This window comes from Chelonia mydas, chromosome 21, assembly GCF_015237465.2.
Source record: "Chelonia mydas isolate rCheMyd1 chromosome 21, rCheMyd1.pri.v2, whole genome shotgun sequence".
In the NCBI taxonomy this organism is placed as follows: Eukaryota; Metazoa; Chordata; order Testudines; family Cheloniidae; genus Chelonia; species Chelonia mydas.
Window position 1 is genome coordinate 18,345,448 of NC_051261.2, and position 26,530 is coordinate 18,371,977.

At 44.7% G+C, this 26,530-nt stretch overlaps 1 protein-coding gene and 1 long non-coding RNA gene across 10 annotated transcripts in view; one reads left to right on the top strand and one right to left on the bottom strand.

Annotated features, from left to right (window-relative positions):
* Positions 1 to 26,530, top strand: part of IPO9 (importin 9) — a 163,509-nt gene that overhangs the window by 49,815 nt on the left and 87,164 nt on the right. For all 9 annotated transcript variants that reach the window (XR_005223189.2, XM_037884733.2, XM_037884732.2 and 6 more), the window contains 4 exons: positions 4,313 to 4,401; positions 4,884 to 4,970; positions 7,773 to 7,892; positions 22,914 to 23,014. Coding sequence is in view for 8 of the 9 variants with exons in the window: in XM_037884733.2 (XP_037740661.1) it covers positions 4,313 to 4,401; positions 4,884 to 4,970; positions 7,773 to 7,892; positions 22,914 to 23,014 (397 nt within the window). In the remaining variant the exon portion in view is untranslated. The remainder of the gene's footprint in view (positions 1 to 4,312; positions 4,402 to 4,883; positions 4,971 to 7,772; positions 7,893 to 22,913; positions 23,015 to 26,530) is intronic.
* On the bottom strand, positions 157 to 26,530 carry LOC122463463. The gene is made up of 3 exons (XR_006286873.1): positions 26,468 to 26,530; positions 25,494 to 25,497; positions 157 to 259 (listed from the first exon to the last, which is right to left on the bottom strand). It is a non-coding gene; the product is annotated as an uncharacterized LOC122463463 (long non-coding RNA).

Here is a 26,530-nt window from a genome sequence, read left to right on the forward strand (position 1 = left end):
TCATCCCAGCCAGGGCTTTGTCAAGCCTGACCTTAAAAACTTCTAAGGAAGGAGATTCCACCACCTCCCTAGGTAATGCATTCCAGTGTTTCACCACCCTCCTAGTGAAAAAGTTTTTCCTAATATCCAACCTAAACCTCCCCCACTGCAACTTGAGACCATTACTCCTTGTTCTGTCATCTGCTACCACTGAGAACAGTCTAGAGCCATCCTCTTTGGAACCCCCTTTCAGGTAGTTGAAAGCAGTTATCAAATCCCCCTTCGTTCTTCTCTTCTGCAGACTAAACAATCCCAGTTCCCCAGCCTCTCCTCATAAGTCACATGTTCCAGTCTCCTAATCATTTTTGTTGCCCTCTGCTGGATGTTTTCCAATTTTTCCACATCCTCCTTGTAGTGTGGGGCCCAAAACTGGACACAGTACTCCAGATGAGGCCTCACCAGTGTCGAATAGAGGGGAACGATCACGTCCCTCGATCTGCTCGCTATGCCCCTACTTATACATCCCAAAATGCCATTGGCCTTCTTGGCAACAAGGGCACACTGCTGACTCATATCCAGCTTCTCGTCCACTGTCACCCCTAGGTCCTTTTCCGCAGAACTGCTGCCTAGCCATTCAGTCCCTAGTCTGTAGTGGTGCATGGGATTCTTCCATCCTAAGTGCAGGACTCTGCACTTGTCCTTGTTGAATCTCATCAGATTTCTTTTGGCCCAATCCTCTAATTTGCCTAAGGCCCTCTGTATCCTATCCCTACCCTCCAGCGTATCTACCTCTCCTCCCAGTTTAGTGTCATCTGCAAACTTGCTGAGGGTGTAATCCACACCATCCTCCAGAACATTAATGAAGATATTGAACAAAACCGGCCCCAGGACCGACCCTTGGGGCACTCTACTTGCTACCGGCTGCCAACTAGACATGGAGCCATTGATCACTACGCGTTGAGCCCGACAATCTAGCCAGCTTTCTATCCACATTATAGTCCATTCATCCCGCCCATACTTCTTTAACTTGCTGGCAAGAATACTGTGACTGTGTCAAAAGCTTTGCTAAAGTCAAGGAACAACATGTCCACTGCTTTCCCCTCATCCACAGAGCCAGGTATCTCATCATAGAAGGCAATTATATTAGTCAGGCATGACTTGCCCTTGGTGAATCCATGCTGACTGTTCCTGATCACTTTCCTCTCCTCTAAGTGCTTCAGGATTGATTCCTTGAGGACCTGCTCCATGATTTTTCCAGGGACTGAGGTGAGGCTGACTGGCCTGTAGTTCCCAGGATCCTCCTTCTTCCCTATTTTAAAGATGGGCACTACATTAGCCTTTTTCCAGTCATCCGGGACCTCCCCCGATTGCCATGAGTTTTCAAAGATAATGGCCAATGGCTCTGCAATCACATCCACCAACTCCTTTTGCACTCTCGGATGCAGCGCATCCGGCCCCATGGACTTGTGCACGTCCAGCTTTTCTAAATAGTCCCGAACCACTTCTTTCTCCACAAAGGGCGGGTCACCTCCTCCGCATGCTGTGCTGCCCAGTGCAGCAGACTGTGAGCTGATCTTGCTCGTGAAGACAAAGGCAAAAAAAAGCATTGAGTACTTTAGCTTTTTCCACATCCTCTGTCACTAGATTGCCTCCCTCATTCAGTAAGGGGCCCACACTTTCCTCGACTTTCTTCTTGTTGCTAACATACCTGAAGAAACCCTTCTTGTTACTCTTAACATCTCTTGCTAGCTGCAACTCCAGGTGTGATTTGGCATTCCTGATTTCACTCCTGTATGCCTGACCAATATTTTTATACTCTTCCCTGGTCATTTGTCCAATCTTCCACTTCTTGTAAGCTTCTTCCATTAGATTGTTTGAGTTTGGCGTCCACCTCAGATTTGGTAATTTATTCTTTCATATCCTCATTCCCATTACCACCCTTCCGCTGCCCCCAAGCTCCTCATTTTCCTTAGTAAAAAATGAAGCAAAGCATTTGTTCAGATGTTGGGCTGTACTGAGATTATCTTTAATTGCCACCTTGTCCTCAGCGCCTAGCGGTCTCACCTTTCCTTGCTTTCTTTTTATTTACAGGGCTAAAGAAACTTTTACTGTTTTTAATTTCCTATGTAAGTGCTAGCTCTGCTTGCCTTTTGGCAGTTCTCACTTTTTCCTTATGCTTTCTGATCTCAAGGGTATGTCTACACTTCCGTTAAAAACCTACAGGTGGCCCATGCCAGCTCACTCAGACTTGCAGGGCTGCAGCCTAAGCTCTGGGACCCTCCCATCTCACAGGGTTCTAGAGCCCAGGCTCCCATCTGAACCCAAACATCTACACTGTCATTAAATAGCCCCTTAATCTGAGCCGTGTGAGCCTGAGTCAACTGGCACGGGCCAGATGTGGGTTTTTAATTGCAGTGTAGAAACACCCCCAAGAGAGAGCTTTCCTTATTGGTCCATTCCTTTTTCCATTCCTTGTGGACTTTCTTCTTGCCCTTAATAATCTGCCTGAAATGCTTGTTCATCCAGGTTAGTCTGCAACTTGTCCCTACAAATTTTTTCCCCCTGCTTGGAATGCAGGCTCCAACTGCAACTTTGATTTAAAGTAATTCCAAGACTCCTCCACATTCTTGAAATCAATGAGCCTGGCTGCAGACCTAGTGTCATAAATATAAAGGGAAGGGTAAACCCCTTTAAAATCCCTCCTGGCCAGAGGAAAAACTCCTCTCACCTGTAAAGGGTTAAGAAGCTAAAGGTAACCTCGCTGGCACCTGACCAAAATGACCAATGAGGAGACAAGATACTTTCAAAAGCTGGGAGGAGGGAGAGAAACAAAGGGTCTGTGTGTCTGTCTATATGCTGTTTCTGTCGGGGATAGACCAGGAATGGAGTCTTAGAACTTTTAGTAAGTAATCTAGCTACGTATGTGTTAGATTATGATTTCTTTAAATGGCTGAGAAAAGAATTGTACTGAATAGAATAACTATTTCTGTGTGTGTATCTTTTTTGTAACTTAAAGTTTTGCCTAGAGTGGTTCTCTGTTTTGAATCTAATTACCCTGTAAGGTATCTACCATCCTGATTTTACAGAGGTGATTTCTTTACTTCTGTTTACTTCTATTTCTATTAAAAGTCGTCTTGTAAGAAAACTGAATGCTTTTTCATTGTTCTCAGATCCAAGGGTTTGGGTCTGTGGTCACCTATGCAAATTGGTGAGGCTTTTTATCCAACATTTCCCAGGAAAGGGGGGGTGCAAGTGTTGGGAGGATTGTTCATTGTTCTTAAGATCCAAGGGTCTGAGTCTGTAGTCACCTAGGCAAATTGGTGAGGCTTTTTTACCAAACCTTGTCCAGGAAGTGGGGTGCAAGGTTTTGGGAAGTATTTTAGGGGGAAAGACGTTTCCAAACAGCTCTTCCCCAGTAACTAGTATTTGTTTGGTGGTGGTAGCGGCCAATCCAAGGACAAAGGGTGGAATATTTTGTACTTTGGGGAAGTTTTGACCTAAGCTGGTAAAGATAAGCTTAGGAGGTTTTTCATGCAGGTCCCCACATCTGTACCCTAACGTTCAGAGTGGGGAAGGAACCTTGACACCTAGTTTGTAGGGGGGGGTTGTGGTACTGCTACCCTTACTTCTGCGCTGCTGCTGGCGGAAGTGCTGCCTTCAGAGCTGGGCAGCTAGAGAGCGGCGGCTGCTGACTGAGGGCCCAGCTCTGAAGGGTGCAGCAGTGCAGAAGTAAGGATGCCATGGCTTGGTATTACCACCCTTACTTCTGCATTGCTGCCTGCGGAGCTGGGCCCTTGGTCAGCAGACGCCACTCTCCAGCCACTGAGCTCTGAAGGCAGCAGCGCAGAAATAAGGGTGGCATGGTAGGATATTGCCGTCCTTAGTTCTGCACTGCTGCTGGCAAGGCACTACCTTCAGAGCTGGGCGCCCAACCAATAGCCGCCTCTCTATGGCCATCCAGTTCTGAAGGCAGCCCAGAAGTAAGGGTGGCAATACCGCAACCCCCCTTAAATAACCTTGTCACCCCCCTGCAACTCCATTTTGGGGTCAGGCCCCCCAGTTTGAGAGACGCTGGTCTTCGCTCCTGAAATGTGCATATTATAGGGTAAAAGTACACAAGACCAGATTTCACAGGGGGAGACCAGATTTCACAATCCGTGACACGTTTTTCATGGCCTTGAATTTGGTTGGGCCCTACACGCTGGTGTAAATTAAAGTTTAACGAAGAATAAAATCATTTCTATTGTTGAGGCTGAACTGAATTGGAGAGTGAACCTGGGAGATAATGCTCAAATGTATGGGGACTCTCCTCTTTACTTGTTTCTCTTCCTAGAGTTTACCCGGGAAGTGACAGACACACAGATGCCACTTGTCGCTCCTGTTATTCTTCCTGAGATGTACAAAATTTTCACAATGGCGGAGGTATGGCAAAGAGCTATTTGTCTTCACTGTTAGTGGTACTAACTAAATGACAACATATTGCCGGTTAGTAGGTTAGGGAGGGAGTTGCCTGTTCTGAAGGAGTAAAGAAATGTAGATGTAGCTAGATTTCATGTGTTTGAAAGTAATTAAATATTGTGATGACCTACTGAATGCATTAAGAGGGTATTTCAGGTAAGTGAGAATGAGATTGTGTTGGATTCTGATATCTCTCTCTCCTTGTCCTGCAGTTTTGGTTACTACAGTGTCTCAAGAGTTTTCAGGTTCACTGTTCAGTGTTAAGAAATTAGCTGGTGACTTGTTCAAATTTAGACTGTGCTGAAGAAAGAGAAATCTCTGAAATAAGTGTGTTAAGGATAACATGTGAGCATGGTTAATGGTAGTGATTAAACACACTTTCGCTTCCCTGGTATCACCAGCATTTTTCTTGTCACATCTGAGACATATTGTATGTTTTCTAAAAGGTATATGGTATTCGCACCAGATCACGTGCAGTAGAGATCTTCACCACATGTGCCCATATGATCTGTAACATGGAGGAGCTGGAGAAGGTAAGTTTGATTTTCAGTTCATGAGTTCATTGTATATTGCAGGAAATTATTCTGAGCAGGTGTAAAATTAGCATCTGTTTGGAAACTTAGAATATTTATTCTATACTACTGTAATTTTGGGGAGAATGTTATATTTCTCTAATATGCGAAGTGGCCGAATCTCTACTTCAAGTGCAAAACTCAATGCAACTGGCTTCTTCACACTTAATTTTAACTCCTAAACTGATCAATAGATTTACTTGGAACTTGTGAGAAAACATTTTCAGGACACAGATTAAGTGCTGTAATTTGGGGAAGAAGGCACCATATGGTCCATTCTGGAGGTCCTCATCATGGCTGTCACAGTTACTGAGCGAATTGCACCTCTGTCTCTTGATCTCTTCCAGTGCACCCCCCTTTAGGTTTTGGGCCTTGGGCGGTCACCTGGGTCCAGGTGGAATCATTCTGTTCTCCCATTGTCAGACCAGGCCCTGGGTTGCAATCCCCAGTACTAACTGTGATTACCTCTGCAGGTTTGACTTAGGTTCAGACCCTGCAGTTCTGCTCTCAGGGATAAGAGATAAGATAGCCTCCCTAAGGCAAAGTATTATTTATTTAGAGGAAGGGATTTCTCTGAAATATTTATCTTAAAAACAGTAAAACAGACTACATATATCTAGCTTTTCCCTGAGACTTACCATTCCCAGGCTCTGGGAAAGCCTGTGTCTTTCTAAAAGCTTGTCCCATTGCCTTTCAGGTGTGTGCTGGGGTGTTATTATTTAGATTTCTTGTGCTGCTTTCTTGTTTGCTCTACCCACATCTCTCTCTTAAATTAGATCAATACAGTCATACAAGAAATTCCAGCAATCCACCATAGTTATACAGACCTCACTGACCGGGTCACTTAAAATAGTCCTATGGTTATTACACAGTTAATAGATTAATATATAGCTGCTCCATGACTGTCACATTGGCTCCACAATTAAAGTTGACTTAAGTTTTGTCCCTAAAGTAGGGTAGGGTTCACTCTCTGTATATGAAGAATAGAGTATAGCATATCACACCCAAAATTTCAGCACTTACTCTTTTGAGTATGGAACTAATAACAAGGATGTTGAATACTGCTTTAAGTTTCAGAGTAACAGCCGTGTTAGTCTGTATTCGCAAAAAGAAAAGGAGTACTTGTGGCACCTTAGAGACTAACCAATGTATTTGAGCATAAGCTTTTGTGAGCTACAGCTCACTTCATCGGATGCATTTTTCCATATTGTGAAAAATACAGAAGATGTTTGTTTTTATACACACAAATCATGAAAAAATGGGTGTTTATCATTACAAAAGGTTTTCTCTCGCCCCCACCCCACTCTCCTGTTGGTAATAGCTTATCTAAAGTGATCACTCTCCTTACAATGTGTATGATAATCAAGGTGGGCCGTTTCCAGCACAAATCCAGGGTTTAATAAGAGCGTCTGGGGGGAGGGGGGGGTTGGTGGTTAGGAAAACAAGGGGAAATAGGTTACCTTGCATAATGACTTAGCCACTCCCAGTCTCTATTCAAGCCTAAGTTAATTGTATCCAATTTGCAAATGAATTCCAATTCAGCAGTCTCTCGCTGGAGTCTGGATTTGAATGCCCCTCTGCCATGTACATTGGTCAAACTGGACAGTCTCTATGTAAAAGAATAAATGGACACAAATCAGATGTCAAGAATTATAACATTCATAAACCAGTCGGAGAACACTTCAGTCTCTCTGGTCACGCGATTACAGACATGAAAGTTGCCATATTACAACAGCAAAACTTCAAATCCAGACTCCAGTGAGAGACTGCTGAATTGGAATTCATTTGCAAATTGGGTACAGTTAACTTAGGCTTGAATAGAGACTGGGAGTGGCTAAGTCATTATGCAAGGTAACCTATTTCCCCTTGTTTTCCTAACCCCCCCCTTCCTCAGACGTTCTTGTTAAACCCTGGATTTGTGCTGGAAATGGCCCACCTTGATTATCATACACATTGTAAGGAGAGTGGTCACTTTAGATAAGCTATTAGCAGCAGGAGAGTGGAGTGGGGTGAGAGAAAACCTTTTGTAGTGATAAACACCCATTTTTTCATGATTTGTGTGTATAAAAGCAAACATCCTCTGTATTTTCCACAGTATGCATCCGATGAAGTGAGCTGTAGCTCACAAAAGCTTATGCTCAAATAAATTGGTTAGTCTCTAAGGTGCCACAAGTACTGCTTTAAGTGTGGAATTTAACTGTCTTTCCTACGGAGTCACAACCAGTGCCTTTATAATATTGCGTAAGTTTTGATGTGTCTGATTTTTCTTACTCTGTCCAAAGTGCAGACTTTAATCTTGCTCCACCTAGCACCATTTACAGTGCAGCCAAAATGCTTTTTGTATATATTACCCAGAGAAATCAACACAGCAATTCTCATGCCAGCTTTTATTACTTAAGACAGTTTTTGAAAAGCTTGTTCTGCTTTGCAATTGTTGCTGGCTTCCAGACTGGGAAGCCAGTCAGTTTGACAGTCATTGTGAAGAGGCACCCCCGGAAGCTGCATGTGACTCCTCAATGCACAGCAGTTGTCATCAGCCTCTACTTTGGTTTGGGGCAACATAACGGTATGATTTCCATTGCTATCTGTGAGCTTCAGCTTTTAATAGTGTGCGTGTAAATTTACCAGTTATTGTAGACTGTCCTTTTGTTCTGTTTGTACAGCGCCTGGCACAGTGGTGTCCTGGTCCATGTCTGAGACGCCCAAGTGCTATGGTAATACTAATGTATAGAATTCAATACTACTTGTATTTGTTGTGACTAGGGTGCAGCCAAAGTCCTGATCTTTCCTGTAGTGCAGCAGTTCACAGAGGCCTTTGTTCAGGCCCTACAGATGCCTGATGGCCCTACATCGGACAGTGGATTTAAAATGGAGGTCTTAAAGGTAAGCACATAGTGTGGTACAGTAATTAATACCCACATGTATGTTGTCTTAACACCGAGACAGAAAAACAAGGCTAATGTCATCCTTGTTGGCATTACACATTTTGAGTTGCAGAGTGCTGTGACTCCAACAGCTTGCAATGTTAACATGAGCCATTTTGTCTGAATGAATTGTAGATGCGTATGGTTAGCTGTCTTTGTCAGCTGCGGACTCAGGTGTGTGTGCGCATGCATGCACATGAGAGAGCTGTAGCTTGTCTCTATGATGGCAGACAAATAGGTGGTGGGATTCTAATTTTGTTTGTTAGTTGGTATTTGGTGTATTCTAACTGGGAATGTCTGTTTTTGATTAAGGTGATTTGAATCTTCACAAATATTTTGAATCTTCACAAATGGACGCAGTGTATCATGACAGCTTTTTGATTACAGTCAGGATCCTGTGCGTTCCATGATTCCAAGGCTGTGGTATTCATTTCTTGCTGCAGAATTATGCTACAGAATGTTTTAATTTAAAAAAAAAATCTGGTCCTTATGGTTGCAAAGGGAACAGTGAAAATGTGAACTGAGTGTCAACTGACGGTTTTCTTCCTGAGTTTTCAGATAGCTTGGATCCAGTAGCTTTTAGAAATCTGACCTGCCTCACTCTTCTCAGTCAGGACCCTGTGGATTCTGTGGTTTACGGTCTGGTTAAATTGGCATCTTTCCAAGATGCTGTGGAAGTTGTAATTTTGCTGTTTTGGGTGTTGGACATTTTGTGTCTCAGCCCTGCCAAGACTTGTCTGTACCTTTATTATTTAACCTTTATATTGCACTAATGCCTAAACTAGGGTGAGGGCCTTCTTCGGCTCTCCATGTTTCCACACAAGAACGAGTTAACTGGATTACAGTGCATTCTTTCTGCATTGTTTCATAGAGCCAAGCAGATTTGAATAAGGGAGTCAAAGTAAGAATCCAGCTGTAGCTTTATAGCAGGGCAAGAATTAGAAGAGTAGGCTGTGCTGCCTAGAGAACAACGTAACAGCCAAGGTTTGGAGAGCCAAAAGTATGAGCTGCTGAAACTAACTCAGAGCTCCCTCAGTGGAGAGAAGGTTCTGAGCTGGGGTTCTTGGACAATATTGCAAATGCTGAGCAGGCTGCCTGGAGAACATAGTGAAATACAAGTGTCAATGACTTCTACTCAGTCTCTGAGCCTCAGGAGTGTGTGTTCAGAGATGTGGAGGAATGTTACAGAATTTCCATGTTCTTATGCATGGAGCCTGTGCATTGTCATAGCTGTCATATAGCAAATGCAGAGGAAATGGTGACACTCAGCAGTAGTGCGAACGATTATGAATCCGGAATATTCTATACAGCTGCTCTTAATTTGTGTAAGGCTCCAATTCAAGAAAATACTTATGTTGGAGCAGGGGTGGACAAACTTTTTGGCCTGAGGGCCACATTAGGGTTCTGAATCTGTATGGAGGGCTGGGTAGGGAAGGCTGTGCCTCCACAAAGAGCCTGGCCCCTGCCCTGTATCCGCCCCTTCACACTTCCTGCCCCCTTCAGAACCCCTGACCCATTCAATCCCATCCTCTTCCTTGCCCCCGACCGCCCCCTCCCAGGACTCCACCTCCTATCCAACCCCCCCATCCCCTGACTGCCCTGACCCATATCCACACCCCCGCCCCCTGACAGGCCCCACAGGATTTCCACGCCTATTCAACCTACCAATTCCCTGACTCCTCCCCCCCCCCGCCAACCTCCGCCCCATCCAACTGTCCCCTGACTGCCCCCTGGCACCCACTGCCCCTTATCCAACCCCCCCTCCCCCGCCCCCTTACCATGCCACTCAGAGCACCAGGACTGGCAGCCGTGCCACCCGGCCAGAGCCATCCATGCTGCCGCACAGTCTTGAACACTAGGGCAGGCTGGGCAGCGCTGCCCGGCAGGAGCTCGCAGCCCCGCCACCCAGAGCGCTGGCAGCACAGTAAGCTGAGGCTGCGGGGAGGGGGGATAGCAGGAGAGGGGCCGAGGGCTAGCCTCCCAGGCTGGGAGCTCAAGGGCTAGGCAGGAGGGTCCTGCGGGCCGGATGTGGCCCATGAGCCATAGTTTGCCTATCTCTGTGTTAGAGCATTCCTATTCAGGAAAATATTTAAGCACATGCTTAAGTGCCTTTGTGAGTAGGATTGCTTTCCTGAATCGTGGCCTAAAGCACCTGTGGTCGCCAGTTTAGTTCTAATTAAAGCCATATCCTCTGTGCTACTTGTTAAGGCCCAGTGTATTCCGTAGCAAGCGGGACCTACATTCTGTGTCAAAGCCCTCTGGTTTATTGTTTTGTTTGAATGATGGTAACATTTTTAAGTCCTAGCTGAAATTGGAGAACTGTTGTGCTAGATTTTATTCAGGTGCATAGTTAGACAGTCCATGCCTTGAAAAGCTTACAGTCTAACTAGGTTAGAGGTGAAGGTTGGGAAGAAGGAAGTACTGGTTTGGATAGTAAATTAAGTTTCTTACCTTTTTTCCCCATTTCCTGTTTTTGGTGTCCTGCAGATCTTTGTACTGACCACATAGCTGCACTGTAGAAATTTGGGGGAAGGGACCGGAGGTGTTGGTAGCTGGCTTGGGGCAGTTATTGATTTTTGCACCTACGGATGAGTGGAGGTGATGTTTGGATTGTGGGTTAAGCATATTACTTTTCCAGTATTACAGATGGGAAACACTCAGAGGTGGAAGACTGATTCTTATAGTTGGAGCTATACATTATTTGTGTGCCTTCCAAGAGTGATTAATCTCTGTTTAAATCACAATAGGCCCTATTTAACTTTCAGTATTGCTGTTCCCACAATATTAGGTTTCCACCACAATTTTGATTTTAATCAGTTTGCTTTGCACAGTCCACAATTTCGCGTACATTTTGAGGTTTGCAACACTTTTTTTTTTTCCCATTAGTACTTCCCACCTTAATTACGGTAGCTTTGGCAATACAGTACACTCTTGGTATAATGCCCTTCGCAATAGTGAACCTTGGGCTATACCGAACCCCTCCCTAGGTCCCACCTGGAATGGGAGGGGGCAGAGAGCTCCTCCAGCCCCAGGTTGTGGTGGTGGCAGAGAGGTCTGTGCCCCCGCCGCAGCTGCGGGACCGGAGGAGTTGTTGCGCCCCCACAGCCCCCTTTTGCTATAACAAATCCCTGGGTACACCAAACAAATAACAAACCCTGGGTTCTAAGCTATTGCGAGTGTGTATGTATTTGTTCAATTTGTCATTCAAAATTGAACAAACTCATCCAAGCTTGTGACGTTTATATGTTGCTAGGAGACAAACAGTTGTTTATACACACGTTACAGTACTTTGAGGTCAAACAAATGGCAAATCCTGCTAAAAACTGCAAAAAAATCAGCGCAAACTAGTATTCCAAGTGGTTGCGTGGTGATGGTGGACAGTTGTTTTGTACAGCCTGCATTGTCGTGTTAGACCATATACATAAGTCTAGTATTAATACTCATTTAAATTCTGATCGGCATCATAATACCAAATGCGACGCAGAGACAGATCCGACATCAAAAGCAAAACATCAGACAACTGTCGTATCTGTTTAATTGCAGTACCGATATGCTCAAAATGTGGCATATTTTGAACTTTTCATGGCATTCTCAAGTGCAAATATACCAATGGAGAAATTATTAACCCAGTGTTAAGGGAGTACATTCAGAAACCAATTCCAAACACAAGTGCTCTTTCTTCTGCTAACAAGCTTCACCACGATTACTTACCCAAAGTGTTTGAAGTACACAGAAAGGAGCTGAAAGAGCTTATGAAAAAGGCTGATTCTATATGCATTGTGTTTGATGAGTCAACAGATGACAAAGATAATTGCATACTGCATGTCATTGCTCTAGTCCGCATGAGTGGCTCAGAAAAGCTAGAGTCCTTTCTTTTGGATATTTCTGTTCTTAACTTGGTAAATTATTCAGCTGTCACATGCTGTCACTAAGTGCCTGACCTGTTTTGATTTAGACCTTAATAAGGTGTCCGGGATAGCGACAGACAGTGCATCATACTGTACTCGTTCATATAATCAGGTTCTACAGGGGCTGCTTCCTAATTCGGTGAACGTAACGTGATATGCATATTGTTAAGTCTCGCTAGCAATCAGTGGCATGGTCATTTTTCTAAAGTCGATACATTCACTGCTGCAATGAAAAAAAAAAAACTTTAAACAGGGCCCAGCTCGCAACCTGCATTTCAAGACTGACTTTGCAAGAAAAACAATTTAATCCTGACCAACTGCCTCTGTGTCCAGAACCACGATGGAATTGGCGGTTTGAAGTAGTTTTTTACCACACTGACTACTGAGAGTTTATTGAAAGTTAAATGGAGATTTCACCTGAAACTCAAGTAATGGACAGACTTATCTCACTTTTAAATGTCATGACTTTGCCACTTGACATGCAGTTTATTGCTTGGAATGCCAAATCATTGATGAAAACCATTAAATCTTTTGACATGTGTTCTGTTTTTAATCCATCAATTGTGTAACACTGTAATGGATTTGACACACTGGGCAGACTACAGTGCAAAAGAAAAGCACTGGAAGATGCAGAGTGGAATGCATTTTTACAAGGCGTATTTAAGAAAATGGCAGACAAACTGAAGGAATGTGAGGGGACATGAGAGGAAAGTGATCAGGAACAGTCAGCATGGATTCACCAAGGGAAGGTCATGCCTGACTAATCTAATCGCCTTTTATGATGAGATTACTGGTTCTGTGGATGAAGGGAAAGCAGTGGATGTATTGTTTCTTGACTTTAGCAAAGCTTTTGACACGGTCTCGCACAGTATTCTTGTCAGTAAGTTAAGGAAGTATGGGCTGGATGAATGCACTATAAGGTGGGTAGAAAGCTGGCTAGATTGTCGGGCTCAACGGGTAGTGATCAATGGCTCCATGTCTAGTTGGCAGCCGGTGTCAAGTGGAGTGCCCCAGGGGTCAGTCCTGGGGCCGGTTTTGTTCAATATCTTCATAAATGATCTGGAGGATGGTGTGGATTGCACTCTCAGCAAATTTGCGGATGATACTAAACTGGGAGGAGTGGTAGATACGCTGGAGGGGAGGGATAGGATACAGAAGGACCTAGACAAATTGGAGGATTGGGCCAAAAGAAATCTGATGAGGTTTAATAAGGATAAGTGCAGGGTCCTGCACTTAGGATGGAAGAATCCAATGCACCGCTACAGACTAGGGACCGAATGGCTAGGCAGCAGTTCTGCGGAAAAGGACCTAGGGGTGACAGTGGACGAGAAGCTGGATATGAGTCAGCAGTGTGCCCTTGTTGCCAAGAAGGCCAATGGCATTTTGGGATGTATAAGTAGGGGCATAGCGAGCAGATCGAGGGACGTGATCGTTCCCCTCTATTCGACACTGGTGAGACCTCATCTGGAGTACTGTGTCCAGTTTTGGGCCCCACGCTACAAGAAGGATGTGGATAAATTGGAGAGAGTCCAGCGAAGGGCAACAAAAATGATTAGGGGTCTAGAGCACATGACTTATGAGGAGAGGCTGAGGGAGCTGGGATTGTTTAGTCTGCAGAAGAGAAGAATGAGGGGGGATTTGATAGCTGCTTTCAGTTACCTGAAAGGGGGTTCCAAAGAGGATGGCTCTAGACTGTTCTCAATGGTAGCAGATGACAGAACGAGGAGTAATGGTCTCAAGTTGCAATGGGGGAGGTTTAGATTGGATATTAGGAAAAACTTTTTCACTAAGAGGGTGGTGAAACACTGGAATGCGTTACCTAGGGAGGTGGTAGAATCTCCTTCCTTAGAGGTTTTTAAGGTCAGGCTTGACAAAGCCCTGGCTGGGATGATTTAACTGGGAATTGGTCCTGCTTCGAGCAGGGGGTTGGACTAGATGACCTTCTGGGGTCCCTTCCAACCCTGATATTCTATGATTCTATGAATACTACTGCAACACTGAGGAGCGTGTTGCCAAACCAGCTCGATGAGGACCAAGGTTCATGCAGCACAGACTGTCATTTATGAAAGCAGTTTGGGTATTTGATGTGAAACAAGTGAATGTTATCAGAGCAGGTGCTCCCTCTGGAGGAAATCCCTATGTTTGGCCGTGAAGCTAAAGCACAGCTTGCCCCTTATAAATTTTTTGCAAGTGAATGTGAATTAAATGATCTTGGAAAGTTTTGGGATTCACCTGCAGTTCTACAGTGTTTTCCATAGTTAGTCGTAGCTTTGCTCTCTCTGCTACCAATCTTGCCTAATTCTGTGCATGCTGAATGTTCAGTATCTCGGTATGGACAAATCTTCACAAAACAAAGATGGTATGAAGGAGACCACTGTAGCAGGTTTTACTGCACTAACATTGAATGCCTGTAAAATGTAAAAGGCTAAAGTGACTGGACTCGATTTCTACAGCAGTGGTGTTAAGACTCTGTCTTCTGAATTTTACATTGTACCGGTCACTTTTTTGAATGACTGTAATATAGCTGCAAGCAAAACATCAGGTTATCAAAAAAAAAAATTCAGAGGCATAACACAATACTTAATGGTTTATATTGTTCCAGCATATATTTCTTAAACAAATAGGTCTATTCTGGCTTTTCCAAATTATCACAATTAATAAAGGTCCATTATTATTTTTCCACTATTTTCCATGTCTTGTCCACAGCTCAGCCACAATTCTGTGACAATTGTCCTGCAGTTCAAGTACCCATGATCTGATTATACCTGTACTTCCCCTTAGACAGTCTGGGCTACTAAAAAACAAATTTGTCTCTTCATTACTGTCTTCCCTCCTGTTGTTCTCTTTGGGAAAGTGAAGTTGGAGTAGGAAGGTTTATGCTTAGTTTTTGAAATCGGTGACATTTGTGGAAACTCTAATATCCAGTAATGGTTATGGTGTCGAATGACACAGGCAGATCACAAGGTTGCACACAGCTGCACCAACGTGACAGGGCCAGGAATAGAACACAGAACTTCTGATTCCCATCCCTGTTTCTGTACTTTGGGGTTATTTGGTTTGGAAAGATACAGGAGAGAGGATGGGGTCAATAAAATGAGATAGAGAAGACCTCTTGGAAGTTCCAGTTAGCCTGTCACAAAATTATAAGAACAAGGAGGGAGTGGGGTTAGTATGAACTATGGAAAGTAACCGTCGGGGGAAAGGTTCCTTAAATCATAGAATCAAAGAAGATTAGAGTTGGAAGTGACCTCAGGAGGTGTAGTCCAACCCCCTGCTCAAAGCAGGACCAACATCAAGTAAATCATCCCAGCCAAGGCTTTGTCAAGCCGGGCCTTAAAAACCTCTAAGAATGGAGATTCCACCACCTCCATAGGTAACCCATTCCAGTACTTCACCATCCTCCTAGTGAAATAGTGTTTCCTAATATCCAACCTAGACCTCCCCCACTGCAACTTGAAACCATTGCCCCTTGTTCTGTCATCTGCCACCACTGAACAGCCGAGCTCCATCCTCATTGGAACACCGCTTCTGGTAGTTGAAGGCTGTTATCAAATCCCCCCTCACTCTTTTTTTTTCTGCAGACTAAATAAGCCCAGTTCCCTCAGCGTCTCCTCATAAGTCATGAGCCCCAGCCCCCTAATCATTTTTGTTGCCCTCCGCTGGACTCTCTCCAATTTGTCCACATCTTTTCTGCAGAGGTAGTGGGGGTCCCGAAACTGGATGCAGTACTCCAGATGTGGCCTCACCAGTGATGAATAGAGGGGAATAATCACTTCCCTCGATCTGCTGGCAGTGCTCCTACTAATGCAGCCCAATATGCAATTAGCCATCTTGGCAACAGGGGCACACTACTGACTCATATCCAGCTTCTCGATCACTGTAATCCCCGGGTCCTTTTCTGCAGAACTGCCTCTTAGCCAGTCAGTCCCCAGCCTGTAGCAGTGCATGAGATTCTTCCGTCCTAAGTGCAGGTCTCTGCACTTTTCCTTGCTGAACATCACCAGATTTCTTTTAGCCCAATCCTCCAATTTGTCTAGGTGTCTCTGGACCCTTTCCCTACCCTCCAGCATCTCTACCTCTCCCCCCAGTTTAGTGTCATCTGCGAACTTGCTGAGGGTGCAATCCATCCCATCGTCCAGATCATTAATAAAGATGTTGAACAAAACCGGCCCCAGGACCAACCTCTTGGGCACTCCGCTGCCAACTAGACATTGAGCCATGGATTGAGGGGAGGGATAGCTCAGTGATTTGAGCATTGGCCAGGGTTGTGAGTTCAATCCTTGAGGGGGCCATTTAGGGATCTGGGGCAAAAATTGGGGATTGGTCCTGCTTTGAGCAGGGGGTTGGACTAGATGACCTCCTGAGGTCCCTTCCAACCCTGATATTCTATGATTCGACCCATTGAGCCCAACAATCTAGCCAGCTTTCTATTCACCGTATAATCCATTCATCCAGTCCATACTTCTTTAACCAGCTGGCAAGAATACTGTGAGAGACCGTATCAAAAGCTTTGCTAAAGTCAAGGTACATTACGTCCACCAATTTCCCCATAGCCACAGAGCCAATTATCTCATCATAGAAGTTGGTCAGGCATGACTTGCCCTTGGTGAATCCATGTTGACTGTTCCTGATCACCTTCCTCTCCTCCAAGTGCTTCAGAATTGATTCCTTGAAGACCTGCTCCATGATTTTGCCAGGGACTGAGGTGAGGCTGACTGGCTTGTAGTTCCCCGGATCCTCCTACTTCCCTTTTTTAAAGATGGGCACTACATTAGCCTTTTTCCAGTCATCCGGGACCTCCTCCAATTGCCTTGAGTTTTCAAAGATAATGGCTAATGACTCTGCAATCACATCCGCCAGCTCCTTTAGTGCACTCGGATGCAGTGCATCCTGCCTCATGGACTTGTGCTCGTCCAGCTTTTCTAAATAAGTTTCATACTGGAGCTCTGAGCAATCATACTGCTCTCTTACATACAATGCAACTCCTCTACCTTTTCTCCCCCGCGTGTTCTTCCTGAAGAGTTTATACCCATCCATGACAGTGCTCCAGTTATGTAAGTTACGCCACCAAGTCTCTGTTGTTCCAATCACATCATAGTTCCTTGACTGTGCCAGGACTTCCAGTTCTTCCTGCTTCTTTCCCAGGCTTCTTGCATTTGTGTATAGGCACCTAAGAAAACTAACTGATTGCCCGGATTTCTCAGTATGAATCAGGAAGCCTCCCCTGTTGCACTCTCCTCCTTGTGTTTCCTCCCAGTATCCCACTTCCGCCACCTACCTCAGAGCTTAGGTCTCCATCCCCCAGTGAACCTAGTTTTAAAGCTCTCCTCACTAGGTTAGCAAGCCTGCCTGCAAAGATGCTCTTCCTTCTCTTCGTTAGGTGGATCCCATCTCTTCTTGGCAATCCTCCTTCCTGGAACAACATCCTATGGTCGAAGAATCCAAAGCCCTCTCTCTCTAACACCACCTGTGCAACCACGCATTGACTTCCACCGTTTGATGGTTCCTACCTGGGCTTTGTCCTTCAACAGGGACGAGAACACAACTTGTGCCTCAAACTCCTTTATCCTTGTCAAGGCTGATTCCCAACTCTGTGCACTCCCTTCTCTTCATATGCCAGTATATTTATGCATCTGTATCTGTAATTTTCACTCTATGCATCTAAAGAAGTGTGTTTTTGCCCACAAAAGCTTATGCCCAAATAAATCTGTTAGTCTTTTTAAGGTGCCACCAGACTCCTCATTTTTCATAAGTTGTTTCTTAGTTCCTCTTATTCTCATTAGCATCTATGCACAGCATATACCCTGTGGTCAGGACAGGACATACAATGATGTTACAATCAGGTGTCTCATGATCCTGGACAATACCTTGCAGTTTATTGCAATCTAGTTTTTGTAACATTACCTATTGTCACATCTTTTACACTAATCTTGTGACTTCCTGGCATAGGGTTATTCCTAGATCACCCACTTATGTCAGGTGTTTTTAAGCCTATGGCCTAGTCTGACTAAGCTGAAATCTTACAGGTCTCAGCCTATAGGTCTTGCATTCCAGCCATGCTTTACTTATAAACCTATACTTTTATATACACTCTCATCACTCCTAAATACTTGTCAATCGTATATTTCTATACTCCTACAATTTAAATCTATTTAGCATATGTTGATTATATATGGAATGGCGCATGAATTGACCATAACACAATAATAAATGGATGATAAAATGAACTAATTGGCTACAGGGACCACTTGGAAGAAGACACTTAAGTTTTTATTAGAGGCTGACAAACAACCAGCAAGAGTGGGAACATTTGCAGAGCAAGAGGTCAGGGAGAGATACAAAACTTGACGAGAGGTGTGATGAATGTGGGGATTTTAGTAATATTTTTGATTCCCATGCATGCCTCAGTTTCTACCTTGGCTTTGCATTTCTATGCACTGATTGTAAGGGGGAGGGATGATGTGTTGACTCGGCAACCTGATTGGAGTCATTAACAAACTGAGTAAAGTCTTCACATGTCAGTGGAGGATATGAGGACAAAGGAAACCCCAAATGGCCTGGATGTTCACACCTAGCTACCATCAGCAAGAGCAGGGGCGGGCAAACTTTTTGGCCTGAGGGCCACATCGGGTTTCCGAAATTGTATGGAGGGATGGTTATGGGAGGCTGTGCTTCCCCAAACAGCCAGGCATGGCCTGGTCCCTGCTCCCTATCCAATCTCCCTCCCTCCCCCCCCCCCCGGCTTCTTGCCCCCTGACTGCCTCCCTGGGACCCCCGCCCCATCCAGCTGCCCTGACTACCCCCTGCCACCCCATCCAACCCCCTCCTCTCATTCCTGACTTCCCCCCCCCCCCCGGACCCCTGCCCCATCCAACCACCCCTTCTCCCTGTCCCCAACTGCCCCCAGAATCCCTGCCCCTGACTGCCCCTCGCCACCCCATCCAACCCCCCTCTCCTTCCTGACTGCCCCCCAGGGACTCCTGCCCCCATTCAACTCCCCTGTTCCCCGCCCTCTGACCACCCCAATACCATCCATACCCCTGTCCCCTGACCATCACCCCGCACTCCCCTGCCCTCTATCCAACCCCCCTGCTCCCTGCCCCCTTACCATGCTGTCTGGAGCACCCGTGGCAGGCGGTGCTACAGCCTTGCCACCCAGGGCACCAGAACAGGCAGCCATGCCGCCCGACTGGAGCCACCGTGCAGCACAGAGTATGGGTCAGGCCGCGCTCTGCAGCTGCACTGCCCGGCAAGAGCTCACAGCCCCCCTCCCCACCCAGAGCATTGCACCGGCAGCGCAGTGAGCTGAGGCTGCAGGGGAGGGGGGACAGCAGGTAAGGGGCTGGGGACTAGCCTCCTGGGCCAGGAGTTCAGGGGCCAGGCAAGAGGGTTGTAGTTTGCCCACCTCTGAGCAAGAGGAAGGAGATTTTCTCTCTCTTCCCCCGGCCCCCCCCTTTGCAGGGAAGCAGAGCAGGAGAACAATGGGGTGTCACGTGGCTCTGTTAAGAGCGGAGCTCACAGATACAACAGTCACACACCTGGGATAAAAGACAGAGAGAGAGAGAGAATGTGTGCGCCAAGATGGCTTCTACAGTTGTGTACAGTAGAATCTCAAGTTATGCACACCAGAGTTACGAACTGCCCAGTCAACCACACACCTCGTTTGAATCAGAGGTACACAATCAGGCAGCAGAAGAGACAGGAAAAAAAAAAGGTAGGTACAGTATAGTACTGTGTTAAACATGATAAAGGGAAAGCAACATTTTTCTTCTGCATAGTAAAGTTTCAAAGCTGTATTAAGTAATTGTTCACTTGTAAACTTTTGAAAGAACAACCATAATTTTTGTTCAGTTATGGTGTTCGTAACTCTGAGGTTCTACTGTAGCTGGCCCGGTGGTATCAGTTTGAACTCTGGTCTTAACCGTTGCCTCTCTTTGCTAACCTGAGGACTTTCAGATTCTGTTTTCCAGGTGACTAATGCATTGTTACCTTGATTTGAAAATGCTGCCTGATGTCACTGCAAATACTTACAGGGAGCATTGCACCCTGAAGGAGTAAAGGACAGCACTCCCATAGGGGTCTGGCTTGGCTGGATTCAGTCCAGAGAGCCATGGAAAGAGAGTGGGATTGCCGGCGTCCAAGGACATGATTTCAGAGTCTTGGAGGATGCAGGCCTGCCTTGGGGAACTGTGAGGATCTCGGCACACTAAACAGGGGAGGATGTCACTCCCAAGGGACTGGTTACAGGCAGGGAACTGGACCAGACAGGGAGAGATACAAAATTGACAAGAAGCTACTTTGAGGTTGAAATGATTTGCACTGATGGAAAATGGTGGATTTACGAACTTAATAACTGAAGCCCTCTGTTGATAGAACATAGACATAGTAATACAAACTTTGTAATGCTTCATCCTTGATCTCTGGCCTACCTGAGGAAACATTACAAAGTTTATGTATTGATTAATCTTAGACTGCAGTGGTCAATAAGGGTTTGGTTTCCTGAGCAGTTACGGTATCAGGAAAATTATTATCAGTGTCATTAGGATGAGAGACCTGAGGAGTAGATGAAAAAATTTGCACTTTATCGCAAGTTCCCTTTTTAACAAATCCACTAAATAGCTAAACACTCCCGCAAACACTGAAATACAACAGCAGATAGAGTGAGTGCAAAGTGTTTAGCCCTATGACTGTGATCACTCACATTTCCTGCTGGAAAGCCTTCCCCCTTAACTTCATTGTTACAGTCACCAGTGGATTTCATTGTGGCATTTCCAAGGCATGCAAGCTGGGATACAGTTTTTAAAGGTGTTACGCTGATGCCCACTGGGGTTCATGTATATTTATGGAGGTTTCAACCCCATTTCCTTATTTAAACTTCCACATTTCACTATGTTTGGGGTGCCCTGTTTTTCATAGGTTAACTTGTTAGTTCCCCTTATACTCATTACGGTTTACGTTAACCAGTCACCATAACTTGATGCCTATACAGTAGAACCTGTTTATCTGACCCTCTCTTAACCGGCTCTCTGCATTTACTGAACACCCAGGACTCCACTTTTGATTATCTGATCTGGCCCTGGTCCCAATTAAACCGGATAAATGGGGTTCTACTGTATTTGCAAAAATCTCCAAAATACTTTAACTGGTACATTACTGTATATATTTCCTAAATACCAGCAGTTAATACATCTATTCCTGTGACTGTTTTATCTTGTGACATAGTCACACATAGGCTGATGTGAGAAGCTAACCAATCTTCAGATCTGAGGCCTTGTTTGGGTAAGCTAAATATCTTGCGGGTCTGAGACATGTAGGCCCAGTATTACAACATTAATTAATGCTTATATTTCACTTCTACATCCTGAATATCAAGTCATGCCTGACTAATCTAATTGCCTTCTATGACGAGATGACAGGCTCTGTGGATGAGGGGAAAGCGGTGGATGTGTTGTTCCTTGACTTTAGCAAAGCTTTTGACACTGTCTCCCACAGTATTCTTGCCAGCAAGTTAAAGTAGTATGGGCTGGATGAATGCACTATAAGGTGGATAGAAAGTTGGCTAGATTGTCGGGCTCAACGGGTAGTGATCAATGGCTCCATGTGCAGTTGGCAGCCGGTATCAAGTGGAGTGTCCCAAGGGTCGGTCGTGGTGCCGGTTTTGTTCAATATCTTCATAAATGATCTGGAGGATGGTATGGATTGCACCCTCAGCAAGTTTGCAGATGACACTAAATTGGGAGGAGAGAGATACGCTGGAGGGTAGGGATAGGATACAGAGGGCCCTAGACAAATTAGAGGATTGGGCCAAAAGAAATCTGAGGTTCAACAAGGACAAGTGCAGAGTCCTGCGCTTAGGACGGAAGAATCCCATGCACCGCTACAGACTAGGGACCGAATGGCTCGGCAGCAGTTCTTCAGAAAAGGACCTGGGGATTACAGTGGACGAGAAGCTGGATATGAGTCAACAGTGTGCCCTTGTTGCCAAGAAGGCCAATGGCATTTTGGGATGTATATGTAGGGGCATTGCCAGCAGATCAAGGGATGTGATCGTTCTCCTCTATTCAACACTGGTGAGGCCTCATCTGGAGTACTGTGTCCAGTTTTGGGCCCCACACGACAAGAAGGATGTGGAAAAATTGGAAAGAGTCCAGCGGAGGGCAACAAAAATGATTAGGGGACTGGAACACATGACTTATGAGGAGAGGCTAAGGGACCTGGGATTGTTTAGTCTGCGGAAGAGAAGAATGAGGGGGGATTTGATAGCTGCTTTCAACTGCCTGAAAGGGGGTTCCAAAGAGGATGGCTCTAGACTGTTCTCCCTGTTCTGTCATCTGCTACCACTGAGTAATGGTCTCAAGTTGCAGTGGGGGAGGTTTAGGTTGGATATTAGGAAAAACTTTTTCACTAGGAGGGTGGTGAAACAGTGGAATGCGTTACCTAGGGAGGTGGTGGAATCTCCTTCCTTAAAAGTTTTTAAGGTCAGACTTGACAAAGCCCTGTCTGGTTTCATGTCTAGTTGGGGATTGGTCCTGCTTTGAGCAGAGGGTTGGACTAGATGACCTCCTGAGGCCCTTCCAACCCTGATATTCTATGATTCTCTGAATATACCTGATAAGATTTATCCTTGGCTACAGACCTCGAGAGGACCAATTCCTGTGGATATCAGGAGTTCAGGTTCTGACACCTGTTGCCCTATATCTCTGACACTGGCAGCAAGGATGCAGAGTTAGCCGTGGTAGTTGACGGAATAGCCATCAGATGGTAACCAGTGACCTGAACCATGTTCAAAACAGTGATCTAAATGTGATAATTTTTTAATCTGTCTGCATCAAATGGCTTTTTATAGTACTTTTTTACCACAGTATCTCAGCACTAGCATACTATTAACAATCGTATTCATATCCTAGTCTCCTCTGAGTCTTTCAGCCCTTGCAAAAGAGCAAATGTGAGCAGAATATTTCTGCGATTATTGAAGAAAGTATTTTGCCAAGGTGACTTGTTCTAACTTCTTTAATCTGATACATTGAATAAATTTATCAATGAATTGCTCCATTGATGTTTTTGTTTTCCAGGCTGTGACCGCCCTAGTGAAGAACTATCCTAAACACATGGTTTCCTCCATGCAGCAGATCCTGCCGATTGTTTGGAATACACTTACAGAAAGTGCAGCCTTATATCCTTTTTCCTTATGGTGTGTGGTTTAAAGTAGAATAAAAGAGCTCTTGAGGTGTCTCAGAAGAAGAAAGCAATTGTACACAGATCTTGTACGTGGCTGTAGGCAAATTGGAGAGCAATCAGTTTACCATGGCAGACAGGAAACAAAAGAAACAATTGGTTAATGGACCTTTGATCAATAGTCCAACCACTTGCATTACACAGGTCCTAGAATTTCACCCAGTAATTCCTGCATCATGCCCATTAACCTGTAGTTAAACTAGAGCATTTCTTCTAGAGCCGGGGTGTCAAAGTAATTTCATAAGGTGTGCCTGATCTGACACCTTGCCACTTGGCTCAGGCCAATTTTGCTGGATTGCTGTACAGCAATCCTGGTTAGTCTTTAAATTCATACTAATGATACTCACTGGGATTGGACCTACCTTCATGTTGGCATGAAGAGGGGACCATGACAAGTCGACTATGGTCATTTTAATAAAATAAATAAAGGGCTTGTCTGCATGGCCCCAAAGTTTGCACTATGGGGCTATGATTTGTAGAGTACTGCACTCTGTCTCCCCTGCTGGTGTGTACTAAATGTTCCTTAGTGTGCATAGATGTAGTCCTGTTTCAGACATGACTACATCAATGGATGCTAGCAGGTACTACATGGGGATTTAAAGCACAACGCACTGATGTGCCCTCAAATTACACCCCGGTAGTGTGAATTCTGGGTGTGTGTAAACAAGCCTGAAGAATCATGGGAAGTCTGTGGCAGCGTGAATTTGATCTAAATCATGATTTAAATCACTAGTCAGGAAGGCTCGATTTAATCATGGTTTTCTACATAAAAGTGCATTCTTGTTGGTATATTATATGGTATAATACATATTCTTCACAACTCAGAGATGTAGGTTTCACTTTTAGAAGGTACACACTATACATTTTTAAACAGTGATTTATTTTGAAAACTTTTCAGATTAGTTTTACAGCTATATCAGAAAATTAGTGATTGTGTGGTTATTTCATTTACCAAAGGTAATTGAAGCAGATATATATGAAGTCGCTGGGAGGTGAACTATCTCCAATTCAACAGGTTGATCATTAATATTTGGAGGATTTTCTTGCCATGCTGTATTAGGAGGAGAACATCACCAGACAGACATTTAAATTGTTTTATTTAACTAAAACAACATTAAGTATTCTGGATTTTTTTCTTCAACAGCAAACATATAATATTTTTACAAAACAAGCATATGTCCCTCGCTTCTCACATTTATCTCCAGATTTCTTCTCCTTGTCCAGATCTGTTTCACCCCCAGCAATCTTCTATTGATTGAACTTTTTTGACTGTGTACACAAATTTGCAGAGGGACATTAGAGTTGAGCTCCGTTGTTTCTCACCTCTATATATTTATTTATTTGAAAACATTTTTGCTGTTAACAAGCATGTTACTTCTGGAGACACAAATCCACAGTTTGAGAACTGCAAAACTAAGCATCTCTGATGGTATCTTCTAGACTGAGCACTGAGTCCCATTGGGTAGATAGAAACATTAACCTAAATCTATACAGAAGCCTGTGAAACCCCATAAAATTGGGTCCCTAATACATGAACTATTGGAACTCATTTACAAAACTTTTTTCTTAAACATTACATGAATATATTCTCATATACTATAGAATTAGAATTTATAATCCCTGTTCCATGATGAGATGTCTTTGAGCTATAATGTATCTTTATCTTTAGATAGGTTTTTTCCTCAAAAAGCATTCTATCAAAAATCCGATTTAAATAAAAATTGATATTTTTTATTATTTAAAAAAAAATCATTGATTTTTATCCACCCTGGTCCGTGGTCCAGATTAAGCCATTCTGGGGGCCCCACATTGGATATCCCTGTTCTAGAGAGACACCTAGCCTCAATTTCAGCCTCACTGCAGTCCCTGGAAAAATCATGGAGCAGGTCCTCAAGGAATCCATTTTGAAGCACTTGGAGGAGAGAAAGGTGATCAGGAACAGTCAACATGGATTCACCGTGAGGGATAATCCACTACATAGAATTATAGAAGATTAGGCATGGAAGAGACCTCAGGAGGTCATCTAGTCCAACCCTCTGCTCAAAACAGGACTAATGCCAACTAAATCATCCCAGGCAGGGCTTTGTCAAGCCGGGCCTTAAAAACCTCTAAGGATGGAAATCCACCACCTTCCTAGTGAAATAGTTTTTTCCTAATATCCAACCTAGACTTCCCCCACTGCAACTTGAGACCGTTGCTTCTTGTTCTGTCATCTGCCACCACTGAGAACATAGAATCATAGAATGTCAGGGTTGGAAGGGACCTCAGGAGGTCATCTAGTCCAACCTCCTGCTCAAAGCAGGACCGATCCCCAATTAAATCATCCCAGCCAGGGCTTTGTCAAGCCTGAGTTTAAAAACTTCTAGGGAAGGAGATTCCACCACCTCCCTAGGTAACGCATTCCAGTGTTTCACCACCCTCCTAGTGAAAAAGTTTTCCCTAATATCCAACCTAAATCTCCCCCACTGCAACTTGAGACCATTACTCTTTGTTCTGTCATCTGCTACCACTGAACAGTCTAGAGCCATCCTCTTTGGAACCCCCTTTCAGGTAGTTGAAAGCAGCTATCAAATCCCCCCTCATTCTTCTCTTCTGAAGACTAAACATCCCCAGTTCCCTCAGCCTCTCCTCATAAGTCATGTGTTCCAGTCCCCTAATCATTTTTGTTGCCCTCCGTTGGACCCTTTCCAATTTTTCCACATCCTTCTTGTAGTGTGGGGCCCAAAACTGGACACAGTACTCCAGATGAGGCCTCACCAATGTCGAATAGAGGGGAACGATCACGTCCCTCGATCTGCTGGCAATGCCCCTACTTATACATCCCAAAATGCCATTGGCCTTCTTGGCAACAAGGGCACACTGTTGACTCATATCCAGCTTCTCGTTCACTGTAACCCCTAGGTCCTTTTCTGAAGAACTGCTGCCGAGCCATTCGGTCCCTAGTCTGTAGCGGTGCATTGGATTCTTCCGTCCCAAGTGCAGGACTCTGCACTTGTCCTTGTTGAACCTCATCAGATTTCTTTTGGCCCAATCTTCCAATTTGTCTAGGTCCCTCTGTATCCTATCCCTACCGTGCAGCGTATCTACCACTCCTCCCAATTTAGTGTCATCTGCAAACTTGCTGAGGGTGCAATCCACACCATCCTCCAGATCATTTATGAAGATATTAAACAAAACCGGCTGCAGGACCGACCCCTGGGGCACTCCATTTGATACCGGCTGCCAACTAGACATGGAGCCATTGATCACTACCCATTGAGCCTGACAATTTAGCCAACTTTCTATCCACCTTATAGTCCATTCATCGAGCCCATACTTCTTTAACAGGTGAGCTCTATCCTTTTTGAAACCCCCCTTCTAGTAGTTGAAGGCTGCTATGAAATCCCCCCACACTCTTCTCTTCTGCAGACTAAATAAGCCCAGTTCCCTCAGCCTCTCCTCGTCAGTCACGTGC